This window comes from Pteropus vampyrus, unplaced genomic scaffold, assembly GCF_000151845.1.
Source record: "Pteropus vampyrus isolate Shadow unplaced genomic scaffold, Pvam_2.0 Scaffold116, whole genome shotgun sequence".
Classification (NCBI taxonomy): domain Eukaryota; kingdom Metazoa; phylum Chordata; class Mammalia; order Chiroptera; family Pteropodidae; genus Pteropus; species Pteropus vampyrus.
Window position 1 is genome coordinate 927,188 of NW_011888897.1, and position 20,776 is coordinate 947,963.

The 20,776-nt window shown below is 39.9% G+C and overlaps 1 protein-coding gene across 1 annotated transcript in view; it reads right to left on the reverse strand.

Moving 5' to 3' along the window:
- The window catches only part of A2ML1 (alpha-2-macroglobulin like 1), a 32,580-nt gene that overhangs the window by 7,238 nt on the left and 4,566 nt on the right, over positions 1-20,776 (reverse strand). The window contains exons 8-29 of the mRNA XM_023533930.1: positions 20,296-20,422; positions 19,713-19,827; positions 19,269-19,378; positions 18,086-18,253; positions 16,639-16,866; positions 14,975-15,035; positions 14,604-14,749; positions 13,973-14,122; positions 13,341-13,535; positions 12,438-12,544; positions 11,971-12,084; positions 11,134-11,362; positions 10,819-10,945; positions 9,658-9,779; positions 9,026-9,077; positions 8,592-8,675; positions 7,085-7,261; positions 6,840-6,921; positions 6,312-6,468; positions 4,256-4,330; positions 3,914-4,076; positions 2,415-2,629 (exon numbers count right to left, since the gene is read on the reverse strand). Coding sequence (XP_023389698.1) covers positions 2,415-2,629; positions 3,914-4,076; positions 4,256-4,330; positions 6,312-6,468; positions 6,840-6,921; positions 7,085-7,261; positions 8,592-8,675; positions 9,026-9,077; positions 9,658-9,779; positions 10,819-10,945; positions 11,134-11,362; positions 11,971-12,084; positions 12,438-12,544; positions 13,341-13,535; positions 13,973-14,122; positions 14,604-14,749; positions 14,975-15,035; positions 16,639-16,866; positions 18,086-18,253; positions 19,269-19,378; positions 19,713-19,827; positions 20,296-20,422 — 3,004 coding nt within the window. The remainder of the gene's footprint in view (positions 1-2,414; positions 2,630-3,913; positions 4,077-4,255; positions 4,331-6,311; positions 6,469-6,839; positions 6,922-7,084; positions 7,262-8,591; positions 8,676-9,025; positions 9,078-9,657; positions 9,780-10,818; positions 10,946-11,133; positions 11,363-11,970; positions 12,085-12,437; positions 12,545-13,340; positions 13,536-13,972; positions 14,123-14,603; positions 14,750-14,974; positions 15,036-16,638; positions 16,867-18,085; positions 18,254-19,268; positions 19,379-19,712; positions 19,828-20,295; positions 20,423-20,776) is intronic.

Below are 20,776 nucleotides of genomic sequence, written 5' to 3' on the forward strand. Positions count from 1 at the left end.
AGGTCACTAGGCTAATCTCATTTATTCATATCCAGTGACCAAACCTAACTTCGGAATGGCTATTGTTAGAAGCAAGTGGGTTACTATTCAGCATATATTTTGCAGTTTCCTTATTTGAAGAGGAAACAGCAGTAACTTGATAGCCTAGAAATTGCACATTCTTCAGAGTTATTTAACTGCGTAATGATCCCCTATGTCAGTGGTCCCCAACCTTTGTGGCACCAGGAACCAATGCTCCTATGAGAATCTAATGCTTGATGATCTGAGGTGGAGCTGAGGTGGTGATGCTAACGCTGGGGAGCGGCTGCAAATACAGATGAGGCTTTGCTTGCCTCTCCTGCTGTTCGGCCCAGTTCCTAACAGGCCAAGAACTGGCACCGGTCCGTGGCCCAGGGGTTGGGGACCCCTGCTCTATGGCATAGCTGGAGAAGGTATTAGGAAAACCTTGAAAAATCCCTCCTTGTGAGTCAAGGCTTCTTAGCCATTATACTGTGTGACAATCATTTCTTCATCTGTGAATAAGATACCTAAACTGTCACTAAGAGAGTGTGGCATCATGTAGGTTGAATCTTTCCATTCTGAAAACATTTTATCTTTATTTAGGTAAATTACAACTAGGGGAAAGAAAAAAGAATGAGGTGTTTAGCAAATTTTTCATATCGCATTCTGTTATGAGAATTTTTACATGCTTGATAGAATCAGAGAATCCCACTTCCTCCCATCCCAAATAAAAAAGAACAGTTGTATTTAGACATTACACGGTCATATAAAAATAGGAAGACAGGTCACCACCCTGGGGGAAGCTGTGAACAAGTTCTGCCTGTGCAGCTTGACAATCTACAAACAATTTTTTGTCTACCCTCTGTGAACTGGAGCCAAGAAAGTCTTCATTGCTTGGACGTATGGAAGCAATGCAAGGAATGGGACCTCATCATTAGCTGAGAAACCGACATAGGTGATACATGACTTCTTGTAATAGCCCAGGATTTTATTGAAAAACAATTCTGATATATACTTATTACTGAGAGTTCTAAACATTTCATCCACTACTTTCTAAAATTGTATATTATAATTATTTAGGACTCATCAAGAAGAAGGAAGTCTTTCCTGATCATTGGCCAAGAATTTCCTTGAAATAAGGAAATATAGTACCATAAAAATTTCTCTAATTCCAATTAAGTCATTACTATACTCAAGCTCAGGGCTCTTAACATCTTTACCAGACAATTCATCTATTAAAATCTGTTCATTCTTCCAGGCCTAATTTATATGTTATATCCTCAGTGAAACTGGCCCTAATTTCAACAAGTTAGAATAGAATCTCTATTAGGACAAGAATGTTTTCTTATTTACTTCTGTATCCTCAGTGACTTGGACATGGTAGGTATTTAATATTTGCAGAACAAATGAATTAATGACTATTCTCTTTGTGATCATCAAATCATCTTCATGACATTTTAAAAATTTATCGTACCCTTTTTCCTACTGTTACTCCACTAATTCAATTTCTCCTTACCCCTAATCTAAATAAATGAAATAATGTCTTGATCTCTTCAAATCTAGTGTCTCCATCCTGTAAATTGTCTCATATACCAAGTGACAGATTAATCTTTCAGAAACAAAGTTGAAAAAAATTAATAGCTCTAGGCACAAACTTTAGTCTGATATGCACAGCCCTTCCTAATGTGAACTTACCCTACCTTTCCAACTTAAGTCCCATTACGCTTCCGCTAAACCAGTTTTCCAACAGCCATTTCAAAGTTTTGCAAATGGTGTCTTGATTCACACCATTCTCTCTTACTTTCAATAGCTGCCTACCAAAATTTTACATATTCTTTTAGATCTACCTCAAATGCCATTCCCCTGTGAAGATTTTCTTATCCCTCAAGCTGATATACGTTCTCTCTCCCTTTTGAAATTCAATATTTTGTACCTTTTGTATCTTATGTTTTTTTATATATATATCAGATCCTGATTTGTAATATATAGAACTTTTCTTCACTTTCTTTCTAGACTGCAAACTTTTTAGAGACTATGTCCTACTAGCTTTCTAATACCTGAAATAGAAGGAAGTATGTCCATAATATCTTGATTTTATGCTTATAGACCCCATAAGTGGCTAATTTATTAATATATAAATTTAGCCATAATTAGATATGTCCTCTTTACATATAAAATATGAATCTCATGATGTTTCATACGCTACAAAGAAAGAGTATTAAATGCATATTGTACTACATATATATGACCCAATTTTATGCATCCTTCTATATGTTTTGCACATGCTTTTTCTTCCCTCTCTATAGAATTATAAGTCCCTAGACCTACAGGGCAAGGGCAGTAGTTTTTCCTCCATCTCCACACAGGATTCTAATCCTACTTGATAAGTGGCAGTAGGAGAGCAGGCTATTTACCTGAGTGGAAGAGAAGCCCCCATATGCATTGCGTTGCTTGGTCAACCAAGCCACTATACCAGTGGCCTTGGCTATCTCCTTTTGAGTCAGACTGGCTTTAGTAAGCCAGGCCAACAATACATATGCTGTAAGTTCCACATCTACAGCCTCAGGCTGAGACCAAGGGCTGGCATCCAATGACCGAGTAGGTTTCTGGCTCCAGTGAATGGAGTCTCCTATGGAGAAAGAAGCATAATTTGAAAGGCCTTGGAAGGAAATGACTTGACCATGTTCACTTTACAAATGCTATACCTTAAAGCAGAGAACGTAACAACCAAAAATTAATAATGAGTTAGAAAAATATATATATAATATATGCAGATGTGTGTGTGTGTGTGTGTGTGTGTGTGTGTGTGTGTGTGTTTACACCCACACATAATTCCCCAAGGGAGCATCAATAAATGCTTCCAGCAATTATATGAAAACCACCCTTGTTACTTTATAAATGTTAATGCTAACAGAAATAGGTAAGTAGAAACTACTTATAAGCATTTTATCTGAGGCTTTTTTTTTTTTTTTGGCTTACAGAATTTTATTAGTTTTCAGGACTTGTGTTACTTAATAAAAGATTTAACATTTTAAGAAGAAAAAAATGGCAGAATATGCATAAGAACTCTGAGAAACCATAGAAGAAATGCTAATGAGGGTGAGCAAATAGAATGTGAGACCAAGACAAAACTGTGACAGCCAAGGGGAGAGAAGACAGAAAAGAACAAATAGGAATGAGAAGAGTAGAAGCTAGAAGTCTAATTAAATATAACTTTAGAGATAATAAATAAGTAAACCACAAGAGGCAATCAGAAAACATGTAAGCCTGCAATGCAAGGTAGTGGAGAAGAGATCATCACATTAAGTCAGCTTACAATACAGCAGGTACCACTGTCTGAGACACCCATTCCATGATTAGAGTTGCCTATACACAAGCCAAAAAACTACCCAGAACCCATATGAAAGGGCAGCTTGGCAATCACATTTATATAAATGAAAGCTGAAATTAAACTTTTGCCTGGAAGTATAATTTTACATACAAGTCTAGATAAATAAAATGCATTAATATTTTATTTATAAGATCTGTTATGATGTCAAATATTATTCTAAACATATCCACAGTTTTAAAAAGAATCTCTAAGGGTAAGTCTTACCCTTCGACCTCTTACACCAAAGAATGATCTTGCACCAAAGAGTCACTAAATACCTGCAAAAGGGTGATTTTACAATGCCAGTAAGTTTTCTGACTGGCTTCTACCACCTGTTTTCTTTTCATGTTAAAAGTATAACAATGCCTTTGAACTTATGTGGGCTTTCCCACAAAAATCTCAACAATGATTTTATGACACTAACTTTTACTAAAATGAATCCTAGGATTGAACAGATATGGAACTATGGAGAGTAGGGGAAATTATAGATAACGCACAGCATATTTTCCCAATTTCAAAAAACTCTTAATATGGCCAACATACCTGAGATGATAGCCTGCTGATCTATCTGCTCCAGAAGAATGTTTCTGATGTCCATCTCTCCAGCCAGAGAGAAAGTATAAGCTAGCAAGGCCTGCGTGTAGAGGTTGGTGGTAGAGGTAACGGAATTCTTGAGACACTGCAGACCCTGACTCACCATTGGATCCTAAAAAGTGAAGGTGAAGAACTGAATTTATAAGGCATTTTTTGTAAAACAGGAAATGATAAGGAAATCTTCATATCCTCTTTGAGTTTAGAAGGCTGAATAGGGACAAAAATAGGTGAATTTCTTTAGAAATAGGCATGATAAGAAGCGTATAAAGAAGAGGAGCCAGAGAAACTCACGTCTATGGTTTTTCTCATCTCCAGCAATGCAGCTGTGATGTATGATGTCAAAGAGATCTCATCATCAACACCACCCTAGAGGGAAACAGGGAGACGGTAAGTCAAGGCAGCAGCCAACACATGCAAAAATTATGTGCAAATTACAAAACGGTGTTCCCCTCTCTGAATAGATGAATTATTAAAAAAAAGAAAAAGAAAAAGAAAAAAAGAAAAAAAGAAAAGAAAAAGAAAAAGAAAAAAGCACTCCTGGGAGCTGACCACAGCTCCAGAAGAACTGGCTGGACTTCAATAACTGCAGAGCCTTAAACAGTAGCCTGCAAGAAGTAATACCAGCTCTTCAGCTTTGAGTGGGTATTTAGGAAACCCAAGAGAAGGGATTAGAAAGAATGAGATTGTTTTTTTTTGTTTTGTTTTTTAGTTTTGTTTTTTTTTTTTAAGGGGGGTAAGAATAAGAAAAGAATCTCTTATTCTCAGATTCTTGCTGAATCTGAGCCTCCTCTAATGGACGTTCCGTCAAATAGCACAAAGCCCAACCTCTTCTCCAGAGGAAGTCAGGTGACACCTTCTCAGTTTAACATCTTTCACAGAAAGATTTAGCAAGTTTTTGAAAATATTTCATCTAAATTGTTATCCTCATTCTATAGACAAAAGAATAATGCTTTAAAAGATTAAATAGCATGTTCAAGATTACACAGCTAATAAGCAGGACTGGGGCTTGAACCGAGGGTGTTTAAACCTGGAGTTTCAGTACCAAACCAATAAGCTTGACTAGTGATGAGTTTTTTAAGATTGGCCAGCTGAAAGGAGGAGGAAGACCTCTGGGATCTTTTCTACTCAAGTCCCAGCTTGTACTACTTCCAGGTATATTTCACACAGTTTATAAGACAAGAGAGAGACTTGAGGGGGCACTGCTAAGATCCTATGTAAGAAATATCAACGAATCTTATACAGAGATTATTTTTTCAATGCTCAAGATTTTTATTCCAGGTCCTAGAATAGCACTGTAAAATTTCTCTAAGTTCGTACAAATCTTTCTTTCACTGGTATGTTCTGAATTGAACAGGTTATCCTGCAGTATCAGCGCCTCCCCCTGTGTTTGAGAGGAGACAGGAGATGTAGTAAATGGGTGAGTGTAGTGCTTCTGGAGTCCAACTGCTGTGGTTTAAATCAGTCCTACCACACATGAGCATTCACCTGAGCAAGTTACTTAATCTCTACACCTTAGTTTCTTCACCTGTAAAATGTGAGTAATAGTGGTATATCGGTACCTAGCTCATCGATTTGTTGTAAACATTAAATAATATCAAATAAACAAAGTACTTAGAATAGTGCCTGGCAGAGTATAAACCCTTTACAAAAGACACTGGGCCAGCTATTAGTCCTCACCAGAGCAAATGGCTTTGCTTCAGATGTAAAGAGATAGTAAAAGGCTCAGAGTCTAGTGGTTCTCAAACTTTAGCAAGTATCAAAATAGTCATGAGGATATAAAGTACAGTATAGAGAATATAGTCAATAATATTGTAGTAGCTATGTTGGTATCAGATGGGTGCAAGATTTATTGGGGGGACAACTTTCTAAGTTATATAAATGTCTAACCATTATGCTATATACCTGAAACTAATATAATATTGAATGTCAACTGCGATTAAAAATAAAAAATAAAAATAATTAAAATAAAAATAATCAAACCTGAAAAAAAAAAATCTTTAGCAAGTATCAGAAGCACCCAGAGGGCTTGTTAAAACACAAATTGCTGGCCCACACTGCCAGAGTTTCTCAGTATGGGTCTGGGGTTGGGCTGGGATTTGCATTTCAAACAAGCTCTCAGGTGATGCAGATGCTTTTGGTTGGGGCCACACTTTGAGAACCACGTTCTAGCACATATTCTCATTTTACAGACATGGAAGCTAAGGCTCAGACTGGTTAAGTACATTGACCAAGTCACCCAGAGTCAGGGCTGAGACCTGAGTAACGCCACTCCCAGGCCAGTGCTCTTTTGCTTCTGCTCAGTCTGAGCTGCAAGCTCCTCCCCGACACAGTGGTGAGAGAGCCTCACCTTCATAGTGGTGTGAATGAGCTTTCCCACATTGGCATAGCAGCCGCTAGGGAGCTGGTTTCCCACCATCCACTTGAGAGCATCCTGGAGGTTCTTGTCATCAATGAAGATGAATTCCTGAGCTTGACTAAAGCATTTGGTGACAAAGGCTGTCAGCCTATACGAATAAAGAAGGAAATATGTCATGAAGGGGGATTTCCAGGTGAGAGTGAGATAGTTCTATCATTTATTCTGGTGTGTGATTCCAGAAGGGGAATTGAGGAAACATAATATCTTAAGAGGCTTGGAAAATAGAGGCATTAATAGATACTAGTGGGGACAAGAACTGGGGAGGCACAGGGTCAGGAAGAAGGGTGAAGGGCCTGACCATACATGAAGCTAAAATGAATAGTATTAAAGAGGTAGAGGATAGAGATCAAGAAGGAATCGAGATAAGGGGACAGATGGAGGAATTTTTCTTTTTTCACAGGGTTCAGGAATTATGCTCTGGGGTGCAGCATGCACTGGGAATCAGGCAATACTACCTACCATGTGTTTCCATTTCCATCCTGTTCCCCAAACGCACTGTATGAGCCGTTGTTATGTTTATACATTAGCTCCTTCTGGTACCCTGGGAAGCCAGATATGGTTTTAGATCACAGTGACAACTTCCTAATATACCCCCATGGCTTTCAAAGATATGGGACATTTTAGGGGGTCAACTTCCCTGTATCCCATCAACCTATCGTAAGCCCTAGAGAAGATATCCAAGAAGCAAGATTAAACCAACTCACCTAGCTCCAAGAAACCCACTGCCCGGGACCTGATTTCCTTGGTCAGCAGCCCTGACTTCTCCAGGTACTGTAAGACATAGATGATGGGGGCAAACAATACCATGTTCTGCTCCCCACAGCCACTTGGCATCTGCACCAGATTGTCTAGGTTCTGCAGGGCTGTGCCCATAATGTCTCCTGGGATACAGAAGAGAGAGAAGGAAGGTGGTGGTAGAAGAAGAAATCCCTTCAGAGTTATTATTTATTTAACAAATATGTATTAGCTATCATTTAGTATCTGCTCTGTGGCCTGGGAGATAACAAACACAGTCTCTGCTTCAAAGAGCTCATAGTCAGACAGGCAAACAATTACAACACACTACAGTTCTAATTCTTTATAAACAATTATAACATACTACTATAGTATTGGGAAGGTACAAGGTGCTGGAGTACACAGATTGGTATATAGGTCACCTGAGGGCATTCAGGGCTTTTAAGAAAACATATTATTAAAGATGGTGAGTATCGTAACAAAACTGCAGTAATTAGACTTCGTATTTAAGTTCCTTCATTGCATAAAAGGGCATCGCCCTCCTGGAGCTAGTCCATCCCAAACACACACAATCCTGACACCCATTTCCAAGTTATATCTACTGTCTCCTCCATATACTTAAGCTAAGAAGCCTGACATAAGTGATTCATGACTATCTGCATTGTCTTCAAGGAGCTCAAAATGCCCTATGGAAGGTAGACAGCAAACTACAATACAATTATAGTAGAGTGAATGCTACACCAGAAGTATGATTCAAATACAGTCAAAACGGAGAAATTTTAACCTGGAAGGGATCTTGGTAGGAAGTAAGAGTAAAGAAAGAACCTAACATTTCTAGAGCTCCTACTATGATCTAGGTATTTCACTGGGAACTTTATATCATATTTAATCTTTACACGAATCCTGAGAGGTAAGTTATTATCACTGTTTTACAGAAAGGAAAAGAAAGATCAGAATTGTTCACTAACTTATTTGAGGTCATGAGGCTGTTAAATGGCATAACTGGGATCCTAACTCAGTTTTATATGATTTTCAAGCTCATGCTTTTCTACTCACTCCCTCTCCTTGCCTAGAGAAGTGAAGTGTCCTGCCTATGTAAATATGAGTGAATCTTCCCCAGACTATACTCAGATTAATTCTCATTTTTTAAACGGTTGCTGCAAACATATTGTCTCTCCTCTACCCAATTGCTAGACCACTTAAACCTAAATACATGTCAAGCTTCAGTGACCTTCAACTTCCTCTTGATCAGACTTCTTTCCGTTTTTAATGAGAGCATACCCATACGTCTGTCTAATCCCCCTGTACAGTTTCCTACAAACTGTATCAGCCCATTATGTAACATAAACCCTCTTCCTTTGTCACTTTTAATCCACCACAACTTCCTTTAGATAGGTTCATATGCCCCACCCCACCTGCCTTGGCAGCCTCTGACCTCATTTTTCCCTTTTTGAGCCTAAATCTCTAGCTACGTACCCAGAACAGTAACATAAGCCTTGGTTGAATCCGGAACAACATCCACAGGGAGGTCCAGGGATATGGATTCTGAAGCAGCTTTTCCTGTGAAAGGCAGAGAAAACAATAGAAGGTGAGAATAGCAAGGTTCTCAAGGCCAAACCATAGGAAAATAGTCCATAATCCAGGGCTTTCTGTACCCAGTGCTCTCTGTAGGACAGAGGCAGATTTTTTTAACCTATTCATTGTGATCTTTGCTGAAAATGCATTCCCAAGAGAGTCACAATTGTACATTTTCTCTTCTTCATCCTACCTCTCAGCTAATTGGCCCTTTTGGGGTGGTACCCCTAGATGCTCCTACATCTTCTTGTCCTATATATTCTTCTTTGAGACTAAATAAATCTTCAGTTGCCTAAAGAAATTCTCACCACGAACCCCTCTCTGAGTTCACCTACCTTTTGGGCACAGCAATGAACTGTGTGTCTTCTCCAGAAGGACTCCCTCAGGCTGACATAGAGACATGGATGGGTGAAGACAATGAAGATGAATGTCAAGGCAGGTGGCACTGAAGGAATAGTAAGGGGGAGGGAAATGGGGAGAAAAGCCTCTCCCTGTGTCCCCCACGCCTCACCATGCTTCCCTCAGAGATGAAGAGCACAGAGCTCTTCAGAAGGACTTCATTTTAACCCAGGGATGAGCCTCTCAGTAAAATTATTTCTGGGCAAGGGCTAGAGCTAAGGACAAGTTTAGGAAACTTCCAAGAGGTGGTATTGCAATGGGGTTAGTGATGGACTTAAAAAAAAAAAAGAAGAAGAAGCTAATGATGACTTTAGGGATTTTAAGAGAATCTAACATTCATTGAGTGTCTACAAAGTTCCATGCACTAATAAAGTGTATTAGGCACTTTCATAGACCACTGGAATGGGTTAAGCAAATAGTTAAAGGCATAAAAGGGCCAGGGAAGGAGAAAGGTGAGCTACCTGATTGGAGGTGTGAGAGACTAACTGGTATGATTGGACACACAGCAAACATTCCCAGGTTGCTTGCCGTCTCTCTCCCTCTGAAGCTAGGCCTGCAGAAAACTCACCTTGACCAGAACAGGTTTGATGAGCGTGTCACTCCGGCCCTTTTCTGGAACAAATCCCTTCTGGCCTCCACAGAGTTCATTGCTGTCCAGAATCTTAGTACTAATAGTAAAATTTACATGACCTGAGAAGAAGAAAGGAAGGCATTAACCCTGTAGTAATGAAGTTTCTTCCTCTCTAGACCAGAGCTTCTTAAACTGAGTGGCATACAAATCACCTGGAGACTTTGTTATAATGCAAACTGCAGATCTGGGGTAGGGCCTCTATTCTCCATTTTTAACAAGCTTCCAGGTCATGTTAATGATGCTGGTCCAGTGTGGTAGGCAGCCTCTAAGGGCCCCCAGCAATCCCTGCATCCTGGCAGTTATAGTGTGTAATCCTCTCTCATTGATAAAGATTTAGTGATTCATTTCTTCTGAAGAGGATAGGGCAGAAGTAATGAGATGTCATTTCTGAGATTCGATTTTAAAAAAGACTGCAGCTTCTGTTTTGGGTGCACTCTTTCTCTTGCACCCCTCCCTCTGGAGAAAGCCAATTGTCCCTGTGAAAAACACAGGCTGTAGAATGAGGTTGAAAGAGGATCTTCTAATCAGATCTTCAGGTGAGAACATAGTCCCGGCTGAGAACTTGACTAGAACTTCATAAGACACCTTGAGCCAGGGGCACCCAATAAAGCTACACCCGGATTACCGACCCACAGAAACTGTGTGATAATCTTTGTTCTTTTAAGCCACTCAATTGTAGGGTACTTTGTTAAGCAGCAGTAGATAACTAATACATCTGAAAACCATACTTTGAGTTGCCAGGAATTATTCCATAAGCAAATGACATCTCCTAGAGTTAGTGTGATGATGAAATGAGTTAATCCATGGAGAGCAATTAGAATAGTGCTCGACCCATTGTAAGTGGTTGGTTGGTCCTGGCAGAAATATTAAAAGCTCCCTTTCACACTCAAAATAGTCCAATTTGGATAATTCTTTAGGTCATCTATCAAAGAGAATCTGCTTATTTATTCGTAACATGACTTAGGAAGGAGAAAAGTAGAAGCAAGTAAAAAGAAAAGGAAAGAAGAAACAAAGCAAATGCAGTAAAGGATGGAGATCTCAACCTCTGAGCTTTTGCTCTATGCTTTCCGTGCCCATCTAACCCCTTCCTTCTCTTACCCAGTCTGACAGCTGTGATATTCCAGTGATAAGTTTTTGCTTCATCAGCACAGAGACAGCTGGAGGCTTGAGAATCTTTCCATGATTCCACCTGGTACTCATCTGATTTAGCCAGGTTAGCCTGAACCTGAAAAGGATGTTTACAAATAAAAGATATGAGTAAAGAAAACAGCACACAGAGACTTAAGAAAATGTGGTGCTGAAACACTGGCATCACCACCTCTTCCCCAGGGAAAACCAGTGTACTTCTAAGTTAGGGATGAATTTATAGTGTAGGGTGTTGTTCTGGGGCTTGCATCTGCTCCCCATTCTTACCCTGATGCAATCTTTTAGGTAATTGAAGATGGTAGCAGCAAGACGAAAGGATTCCCCACGAACAACTGAATAAGGGAGTGTCAGATCAACAAAGAATGGCTTGAATGCAGTTAGTCCAACAGTGGGTGAAAGACCAAAACCACTGGACTGCGAGGTGCAAAAAGTCGCAGCCTGCCACTTGGTGATGGTATCAGGAACCGTGATGTGGACAGCCTCCTTCCCTGAGTTACTGTGAGAACACAAGAACCCAGGTGAGGCAGACAGCAGGAGAAAGAGAGCATTTGGAAATTAAGCTACGAACTCACCTGCAGAAGTGAATTTTTTTTCACGCATGAAAGGAAAAGCAAAGAGGCAACTGAACTGGAGAAACATGTGCATCTCAGAGTGTGAATCTTCAGGTGAGTGGGGATGTACAAATATGGGAAAAGGGGGATGCCTGAGTACGTTGGGGGTGGTATGTGTGGATGGGCATGTGTGTGCTAACATATCTGAAAGAGGCCAGTGCCTTCTGAATCTATGAAGATAAGTGTTCTTACGGCTTGTTAAAATGAGCAGGTATGCAGTGAGTAAGAACTAAACTAATGCCAATATGTCCCTTTAAGTTCGTGTGGACCCGAAGTGAGAATGCACTGTGTACATTGTATAAATGTAAAGACATGTGAATTTGTTTTGAGTGATTGTATATGATTGTATAAGAATTCCGGGAAGAAACATGTTCCCATATCCATATTAAACTTTCTTGGCTTGAGACTGAGATTCATTAGAAATTATTTGATTCTGAGTTTTCTGCTGACTCCACACTGTATTATCTTGCTGTACCATTGAGGTATCACTTACCCAATAGGAAACAGATCCCAGAGCCAAGTCTCTGGGAAGTACTGGCGGACCTGAGAATCCTCTGACCGAATTGATGAAGATGGTGACTCAAAAGCCACTGGAGGAATACGATTACTTTCTAAGGAGACCAAGAATAAGGGAATTTTAGAAAACAGAACACTTCTGTTATGAGATAAATTGAGTTGAAGAGACCATTCATCACAAGGCCAGTGACAGATAAAGAGATTTGGCCAAGAGATGAATAGGTAAGGCCTTCAGACTTCAAAAATCCTCTCCAGGGTGAAGGAGAAGGCGAGGTGGGGAGGAGGGAGAGAGAGAGAGAGAGAGAGTCCTTGAGAAACTGCCTGCATCTATGACCCACAACCTATTCTCATTCTGAAGCTAGAGGCTCAGGGCAAGAACAGGAAGCCAAGAGGGAGCTTTCAGAGATCCTTAATTCTAAATTGATCGGTGACTCCACAAGCCACAGAGGTAACTTACCTCCACCCATCACAGCACTGTATTTTAAAGACTGGTGACTGCAGTCTACTGGCTTCTTGATTTTGGCATTGGACAGTATTTTCAGGCCCATGTCCTGATCCGTACCAAAGAGAGGAGAGAAAATGTTAAGTCCCCTCTCTTACTACAAGGGTTACTGCCTAGGAATTCCACCCTCAAAAGGTTGAACCAAGATATACTTTTCCTATTAATGGTGAGACTAGTGGCTGTCACCCAATAGTCAGCCACCAAGATTGGTTTACTTCTGTTCTAGTGTGAAAGGCTTTCAATTAAACTTATTTCATTATTAAATATGTTTAATGCTTCTTTCCAATATTAGTCACTGTGTCTTGATTATGTGATTTAGATTCTAAACTTTCTGAGGCCAAGGACCATATCAGCTCAATCAATTCAACAAAAATACGCTGAGTAGTATGAAGAATCAGGCATTAGAGAAAATACAAAGATGAGCAAGACATGGTTCCTGACCTCCTGGTCAGACTTGGATCATCTCAAACTTTTGCTCATAAAATAGGTGCAATATTTTTTACAGTAATGATAAGAGACTGCTGGCCTACCTTTTCTCGTTTCTTTTCTTGACTGATCCCATGGAAATCAATATTTGGGTATCACGCAGAGGGGAAGGCTAGGTATACATATAGCCTCTCACAGTGGTTCCTCTTCCAATGCAACTGGGCATTTTCTTCATGTATTACAACCAAGAGAAGCTACCTTTCCTATCAGGAGTTTCTTTCAAGAATTTTATCCCTGTCAGTGCCCATGTGCCTCTCTCTGCCTTTTGAGATATGGACTTTTCTCCCCGCCTCCTCTTCCCACTATCATTGTTTCTATAAGGAAAGAAAAAAAAAAAAAAGGAGGGGTAAGAAATCCACCTGGAAAAAACCGAAAAGGTCTATGCCTTTCGAGAACCAAGGCCTCCACATCATTGAATGCATGCTCCAACGTTCTTCAGGCACTGGAACAAAGAGGGGTTGAGGGAGGTCCTCAGGGCCAGACACTGGACACTCATCATATTCAGCCACCTGATAGGGGTAGTGACCATACCAGAATGGGAACATCCCATATACCTGAGATAAAAGGGGGAAAAGAAATAAAATATTGACACAGGGAAATCAGTTAAGAAAGTTCTCACAGATTTTGGTTCCATAGCTCACTACTCCTGAATTATTTCTCTTCATTACTCCAAAATCCTTCCTATATTTATTTCATCATAACCCCTTTTATACTTTTTAAATTTTAACCTTTTTCTCACCTTTTTTTCATAATCCGTCACCCTTACCTCTATGCCATCTTCTTCCCTTATCTTTATAGCCATATTAACCATGCCCTTCTCATACCATCATTTCCACCTTTATTTCACACCCACTTTTCTACCACTTTATTGTGGTGCACTGTTTTCCTAAGACTTTCTTTCCCACTCCCTGAGATTCATTCTTTATTCTATTGCAGTCTAATTGTCTTCTCTGCCAACTCCCTCTTCCTACCCCATTAGCAGACTACTCACAGAGCGGTTGCTCAGCTCTCTCTCTGGCCTAAGTAGTAAGACACTCTCATCCACAGCCCGGACTGCACACAGGGACCCAGGAGCTGCCTGCAGCTTTAGCTCCACATCTGCTCCTGGGAGCTGCTTGGAAGGTGAGAAGCCAAGGGAAACCTGGGGAAGGAAAAAATATAACTTGGGGATCAGGTAAGCCTGGAGAGGAGAAGAAGAAACTATAATTTAGATCATCCATCAACTTGCTTCAACTACGGTACCCAGCCCACTCTTTCACTTTCATACCGATTTTCCTTTGTGAAGTCTAGTCCTTGAGAACCAGTGTCTTACAACAGAATCGAGAAAAGTGAGCAGCACAGTAGAATGATATAGAATGTTTAAAACACAAAAAGTAGAAAAAAAAGAGAACATGTGGAATAGCTATATTTAGAGTAACTATATGTGTGATGTCACAGCATGACTTTTTAAAAACAAGCAGGAGAGAGCTGGATGTCAACAAAACATATTAAGGTATAAATGCAATTGACATCTAACTTCAATATTATCTTATTTCCCAGTCCCTGCCTTATCTCCAACTTCAGCATACACAAGGTCTCTCTCTATGCCCAGATCTTTTCTTCACCCTCAAGTGCCATTTTACCTGATTATCAAAGCACATCTCTACTGAGAATCGAATTTTGTCAGCTATAACACTTCCACTGGGAAAAATGGCATAGATCACCAGGGAAGGGTCAGGGGCCAGTCTGGAATTGAAGGTCAATGAGAGAGAGAAGGAGCCTTTCAGTCCTAAAAGAGAAGAGCGGGTGGGGTGGATATACAGGGATGAGAGTGCAGCACCTACCGACGACATCCAACCATATGTTTGCACTTTTCACTGGGCCAGCCACAGGCTTCATGGTGCAAGTTCTCATTTTCCTACTTTTCTACAGTTATTGTTACTTCTATGTATAAAAATTGTTTCCTGGAAGTTTAAAATACCATTTCTCTTCCAAAAGAAGCATGTACACTCACCTTTCTTCTTAGAGTCCAGGTGTTTCTGGCCTTCCATCTCCAAACTTCCTTTCCCTATTAACTAAAGAAGAGAAAAAAAAAAATCAACAGCACAGACGTTATGGGAATCTAGCCTTGATCCTACTTCCAGAGCACCCCTGCATCTCTCCATAAGCAGAGGCTCTTTCCATAGTCCCAGAGTCTGGCTCAATACTTCACGGAGCATTGTTTAGCTTCTCAAACATTGGATGCTGCCAACAGTCCTGACGACACTCCCATTGGAGGTCTGCCTGAGAACCACCAGGGTCAGTGAAAGGAGACAAATGCCATAATTGCCTCAAGGCGAGATAGAAGAGAAACCATTCTTCACAGAACATGACTGCCCACCATTTCTTGAAATCTCCAGGGCTTTATTCTCTTATAATACTTTCAACATAAATTTAGCTAAAGTCCATCCTCATAACTTTTTTTTTTTATTAGCACTCAATTCAAAATTCAATCAAAATAAGTGCACCTTAAACTGCCTTGAGCCCTTCTGACATTTGACTCTCTGGAGGAGAAATCATCTTTTCTAACTCTCCCTGTTCATTCTCACTTGAAAGTGATTTCAGTGTGATTGTTTCTAAGCAGGCTGTCATCCCTGACGCCAGTCAAGGGCTCTGTGATCGGTTCCTCAGATAACCATCCGACACCTGAGCAACCCCAACTCCACTTTTCTTTCAGGTCTCCCCACACCTCTGTCCTGAAGACAGTACCTGTATTATCACCCTGAGTTGTTATTTTCCACCTACTCCTCCTCATTCTGTTGTGTCAGGATGATTGTTTTAGCCTGATGAAGACACTGGAATGATTCAGTGGGGAGAAAGTCTTTTTGAGACTTTGAGAGAATGGTAAGGGAATGAAGAGACTCTGGACCATCAAACCTGAGGTTTACATGAGTCTAATGCCTCACTATCAACAAGGTGACCAATAAAGCTGCTTATCGTTATACATTTCTTTCAGGCTATAAGTTGTAGTTTTATTTCTGTAACAAGGCTGCTATCGATGTTAAGTTTAAACCTATATCATCTATTTAAAAATATTGACTAATAAAACACAGAATGAAATTTATTCTGAGTCCCATCCTTTACTCATCCTCCCTCCCACCCACCCCTCCAGCTCTTTTTCATCCCTGGCCAGTAACATTTTCCTGTTAATTCCTCATTTTATTTCCCCACACAATTTTCCTGGGTTCCTGCTCAAAATCTCTTTATTCCTTATTTTCCCCATCCTTTCCACCTACACTGTACAATACTGTAGCCACTTGCTGGCCACATGTGACTACTGAGCCTTTGAAATGTGGCTAGTTCAAACTCCTTTAAATATAACAAAATACATATTTTGAGTTTCAAAGAATTGCATCTCAGCTAAAACAAAGAATGTAAAGTATCTATTAATAATTTTTATATTAACGTCATGTTGAAATGATCGTGTTGGATGCATTGTATTAAAATAAAATGTATTTAAAAAATTAGTTTCACCTGTTCTTTCAATTTTTTTTAAAGTGGCTCCTAAAATTTTTTAAATTACTGACATGGCTTGAATCTCTCTCCATCTGGACAGTCTAGCCTCTCCCCCCCGTCCTCTCTCCCCCATTCCCTTTCCTTTCCGACACACTTTCACCAATCCTCATTTCCCAATCTCACATAATAGGAGAAAACGATTTCCTGATCAGGGTTTGCATCAGTTGGATCAATGTAATAATCCACCAGCACTTCCTGGGGCTGCCCACATTCCAAGATGCCATTTAGCCGCTGGATGCCAACAAAGCTGAGAGTTGTATTGTAGAAGGGTTGCAGGTGCAGGTAGGCATTTTGGTAGAATCGAGGCACCTGTTCTGGATTATATACCAGATCTTCCATTTGGAACCTGCCCTGAGAAAAAGAGGGGAGAGAAAAAGCTCTTTTAGCGTATACCCCAACCATATTAACTCCATGGACTTGTTATGATTTTCAGATACATCTCTCTCAAATCTTCAGTGCCGAAGAATGGCATGTAGATATTTCACTAGAGATCCAGCCAAGGATGTTTGGTTAGGGAGTGAAATAAAGGCTGAATTATAGTTGTCAAGTATTGGGAAACTGTGGTTGAGTGTGCACACCTTCACAGACTGATGCCTAGGGAATAGATAAGTATGACTAAGATTATATAGAAATTAAAAAATATATCTAAGAGACAAGAAAACTAAGCATAAAGGATAATAAGACTGAAATCATTATTTCTAAATAGACTGATCAAGTGATGTCTAAAGAAAGTTAAATTAGCCACAAGGCAAATAGCCTATGTAGCTGAATGATTGCATTAATGGCTCCAATTCTTTTTCCTTTCCTGCACCAACCTCCTTTACCATGTATACTTAGTACTCTTTTAGTCTAACTGTGGGCCCATCATATGACTCTGTTGTTGGAAATGAGATGTCAGCATGTGAGAGATGAGCAGAAGCTTGGAAAAGCCCGTGTGTTTGCTTTTGCTCTCGTACCTCATCATTGCCGTGAGAATACATATACTTGGTTAGCCTGCTGGAGCATGAGACATGGGGAGCACCAGCCTACAGTGATGCACAAACATATGAGGAAGTCCGAGATCAGCCAAGCTGTCTCTCTGACTACTCCAGATGCATGAGCAATAAATGTTTTCTGTCGTGTCATATTAAAGTTTTGTAGTTGTTTGTTAAGCAGAATGGTGTAACAGTTGATAACTGATACAAGCAGGCTTCCTTGTCAGTATTCAAAATCTAGATTTCTCTTCTTTGCCATATTTATGAGTATGGGGTTATGGTATGGGGACAGGAGGAAGACGACTTTGGACCATTTTTTCCTCCCTATGCTGATTTCAAATTAGGATTAGATAGAGATAGAAATAAGTTATAAGACGAATTAGTAGAGAGCAATTTTGATCTGAAGAGTCATTTATTTAATTGATATTAAAAGTAAAATAGATCTAAGAAAAAGTTTTGCCAGTTGGACAGCAGAACTGGTAAGTGAGAGAGATGGAATTACAAATGAGAGCAGAAGGGAGAAAAAAATATATTTTTTGAAGTTTTCCTTTACAGAAGACTTCCTTGCTGGAAAGCCGGTCGTCCCCTGTGCTTACCTCCAGAGAAATGTCTGTCCCATTCCAATTAACCGTATCCAACTTGAAGGGAGCGAGACCATCATTGTCAGTAACTAGGGTATGGTTGAAGGTTCCGATTATGCCATAAATCACCAGAAACACTGCTTTATTCTTGAGTAGAGAGCCATCATGGCCCCTAACTCTTATCTGAGGGGTGAAGGTCATTAGAGTTAGGTTTGGAGTAGATTCGAGTATGAGGTAAAGTGACATGATAACAGAAACTCTGAGACTACCTTTCAGGAAAGAGTCCAGAAAAAGTAAATGTGAATCAAGGGTTGTAAACTAGCATCTATGAGGAACTGAGAAACAAACAGAAGTAGCTTAGCCTGGAGCAGAAGTATATTTGCAGTGTAGCTAATAAAACTTTAGGGCCTTTCAAGACTCTGTAAAGTATTCGCTTTCATTTTCTTAAAAGGAATCCTCTTCCACTCTCCAATCCTTAGGCTCTATGAAAATCTAGATCCACCGTTGGTCTAGAGAAAAGGTGACTAAGGACTAAATGGATCTAAAGATGTACAACATTATTTGTGTTGATCAGCTATCTGAGAAGTGAGGAAAGATAAGCTGGAAAGAGGGGTAGATTGTTAGATATTAGAAAGAAGACACCAACAAAGGAAATTTTTAAATCTCTAAAATACAGAAAATGCTTAAAGAGCTTTTAGTGGCTCTCTGTCAAGGAAAGTTTAATGTTAACTTCGCCTAGCTGAAGGAGTCCATACTGGATGATTTCTCCAGATACCCTACAGTTCTAAAATGCAAAGATTTGAACATTGGAATATGAGCCCCTGGCATTAAAAAGGGCACTGAAGTCACATTAATATTCGGGGTACAGCTCATGTGGGATTAAAGGCAACACAGCCTAAGGAGTTAAGAGAATACATTCTGGATGCAGGTTGCCTGGGTTTTATCAAGGTTACTACTTACTAGTTATATAACCTTGGAAAAAATCATTTAATCTCTCTGTGCCTCATTCTCTTCATCTATAAAATGGGGCAAATAATAGTGTCTATCTCATAGGATTATTGTAAAGATTAAATAAATGGATACATTCAGAGTACTTTGAACAATGCCAAGTCAGTTTTATTATTATATATCTACAAGGAAGAGATAACAGTAGATGGTTAAGCATTTTTTGTCTGTGCAGAAATAAGTTTCAACATACCTTCCCACTGAAGGGGAAATTGGGATAATAATAATTATTGGTGTCTTCAAAGGTTATTGATCCTATTTGTGAAGAAATGTGGATATCTTGAGTGGTGTTGGCCTCCACTCCTGCAGAGGGAAACCAGATGTATGATCATCTTAATGCCTGATATCCCCATCTTTATGTTGAACATAAAATCCCTGAAAGGGTGATGCCCCTGGAAGGATAAAGTTGAATATATTTCTGGCCAAAGATCCAAACCAATTCCTCCTCCCAAAACATGGGGGGAAATACATAGTGGATGGTAGATTGGAATCTGACATTTCCCTTTAAATGTGAACTATGAGCAAAGTTACTCCCAAACACTAATGAGGGTAGGTCTTGAATCTCCTGCCTAGGTGTGTCCTTGGACAGCTCTTTTTCTTCCTTTTCTCTTAATAAGCCAAGAAGTATCCCACTTACTTGTCCCTTCCTCCACCACAGTAGCCACAAGATTGATGCTGTGGCTGTACATATAACCAGGGAGGCTGAAGGTGGACATGTCCACAGACGCTGAGAAGCATCCTGCTTTGTCAGTCTATTGAGGCAATCAGAGAAAGAGAGACAGGAAGAGAGAATAAATAACCTAATCTGTACTTCCACTTCATAATGTACTGTAGAAATAAATTATTCCTTATCTCCATACTTCATTTTCTACACTTTTAAGACAGAAAAACTCTCCTATAACATAGAGTATACACCTACACATACATAATCATGAAATGACTTTGTAGCTCCAAGATAGAAGAAGGGGAAAAGAACCAACTGTAGAACAGGAAAATTATATCTCTCAAGGGTTTCAGTTAATTTCTTGATGACAAGGCAGATTCTAAAACACTTTATCTGTTTAGGATAAAGAAGACTGCTTTGTTCCTTGGAACTGGGATAATAATCATGTGAAACGCTTTCTACTTTGGGCTTTCTACCACTTTTCTATGTAGGTGCTTACTTACTTGTTCTTTAGGACACGTGAATAAGGTTCCTTTTCTATATCCCATTTACTCACTTGTCCAGAGAGGTTCCTGCATTTGTCAGGTAGCTGTTCCCCTTCTGTCTCTCGAAACCAGTACGTATGTGCCTTTTGACATACTGATACCTGCACTGCCCCTAGCACGGGCTTTCCATAGGTGTACCTAACCCAGAAAAGCATGAGGAGTCAGAGTTGGGAAATTCCACTTAAGATCCAACCTTCCTTCCCCCAACACCACTTTTCCTTCTTTCCTGCACTCCAATCTCTGCGGGGGCTCGGACAGTCCTACCCTTTTCCAGCTCTTGTTCCCTTCGCTGATTTACTCAGTCTTAGAGTATTGCCATTACACAATAAGGACCATCTAAAGGACAGTGTAGTGTCTCTCTTTTCTCTTACTCCTATTTCTCCATGGGATTCAATATTGTGTTCGGCACAAAGTAGACACTAAATCGATAATGCTGACTGAGTGAGCAGTGGGAAATAAGAGCAGAAACGCAATTAGGAAACATGTTCTTAG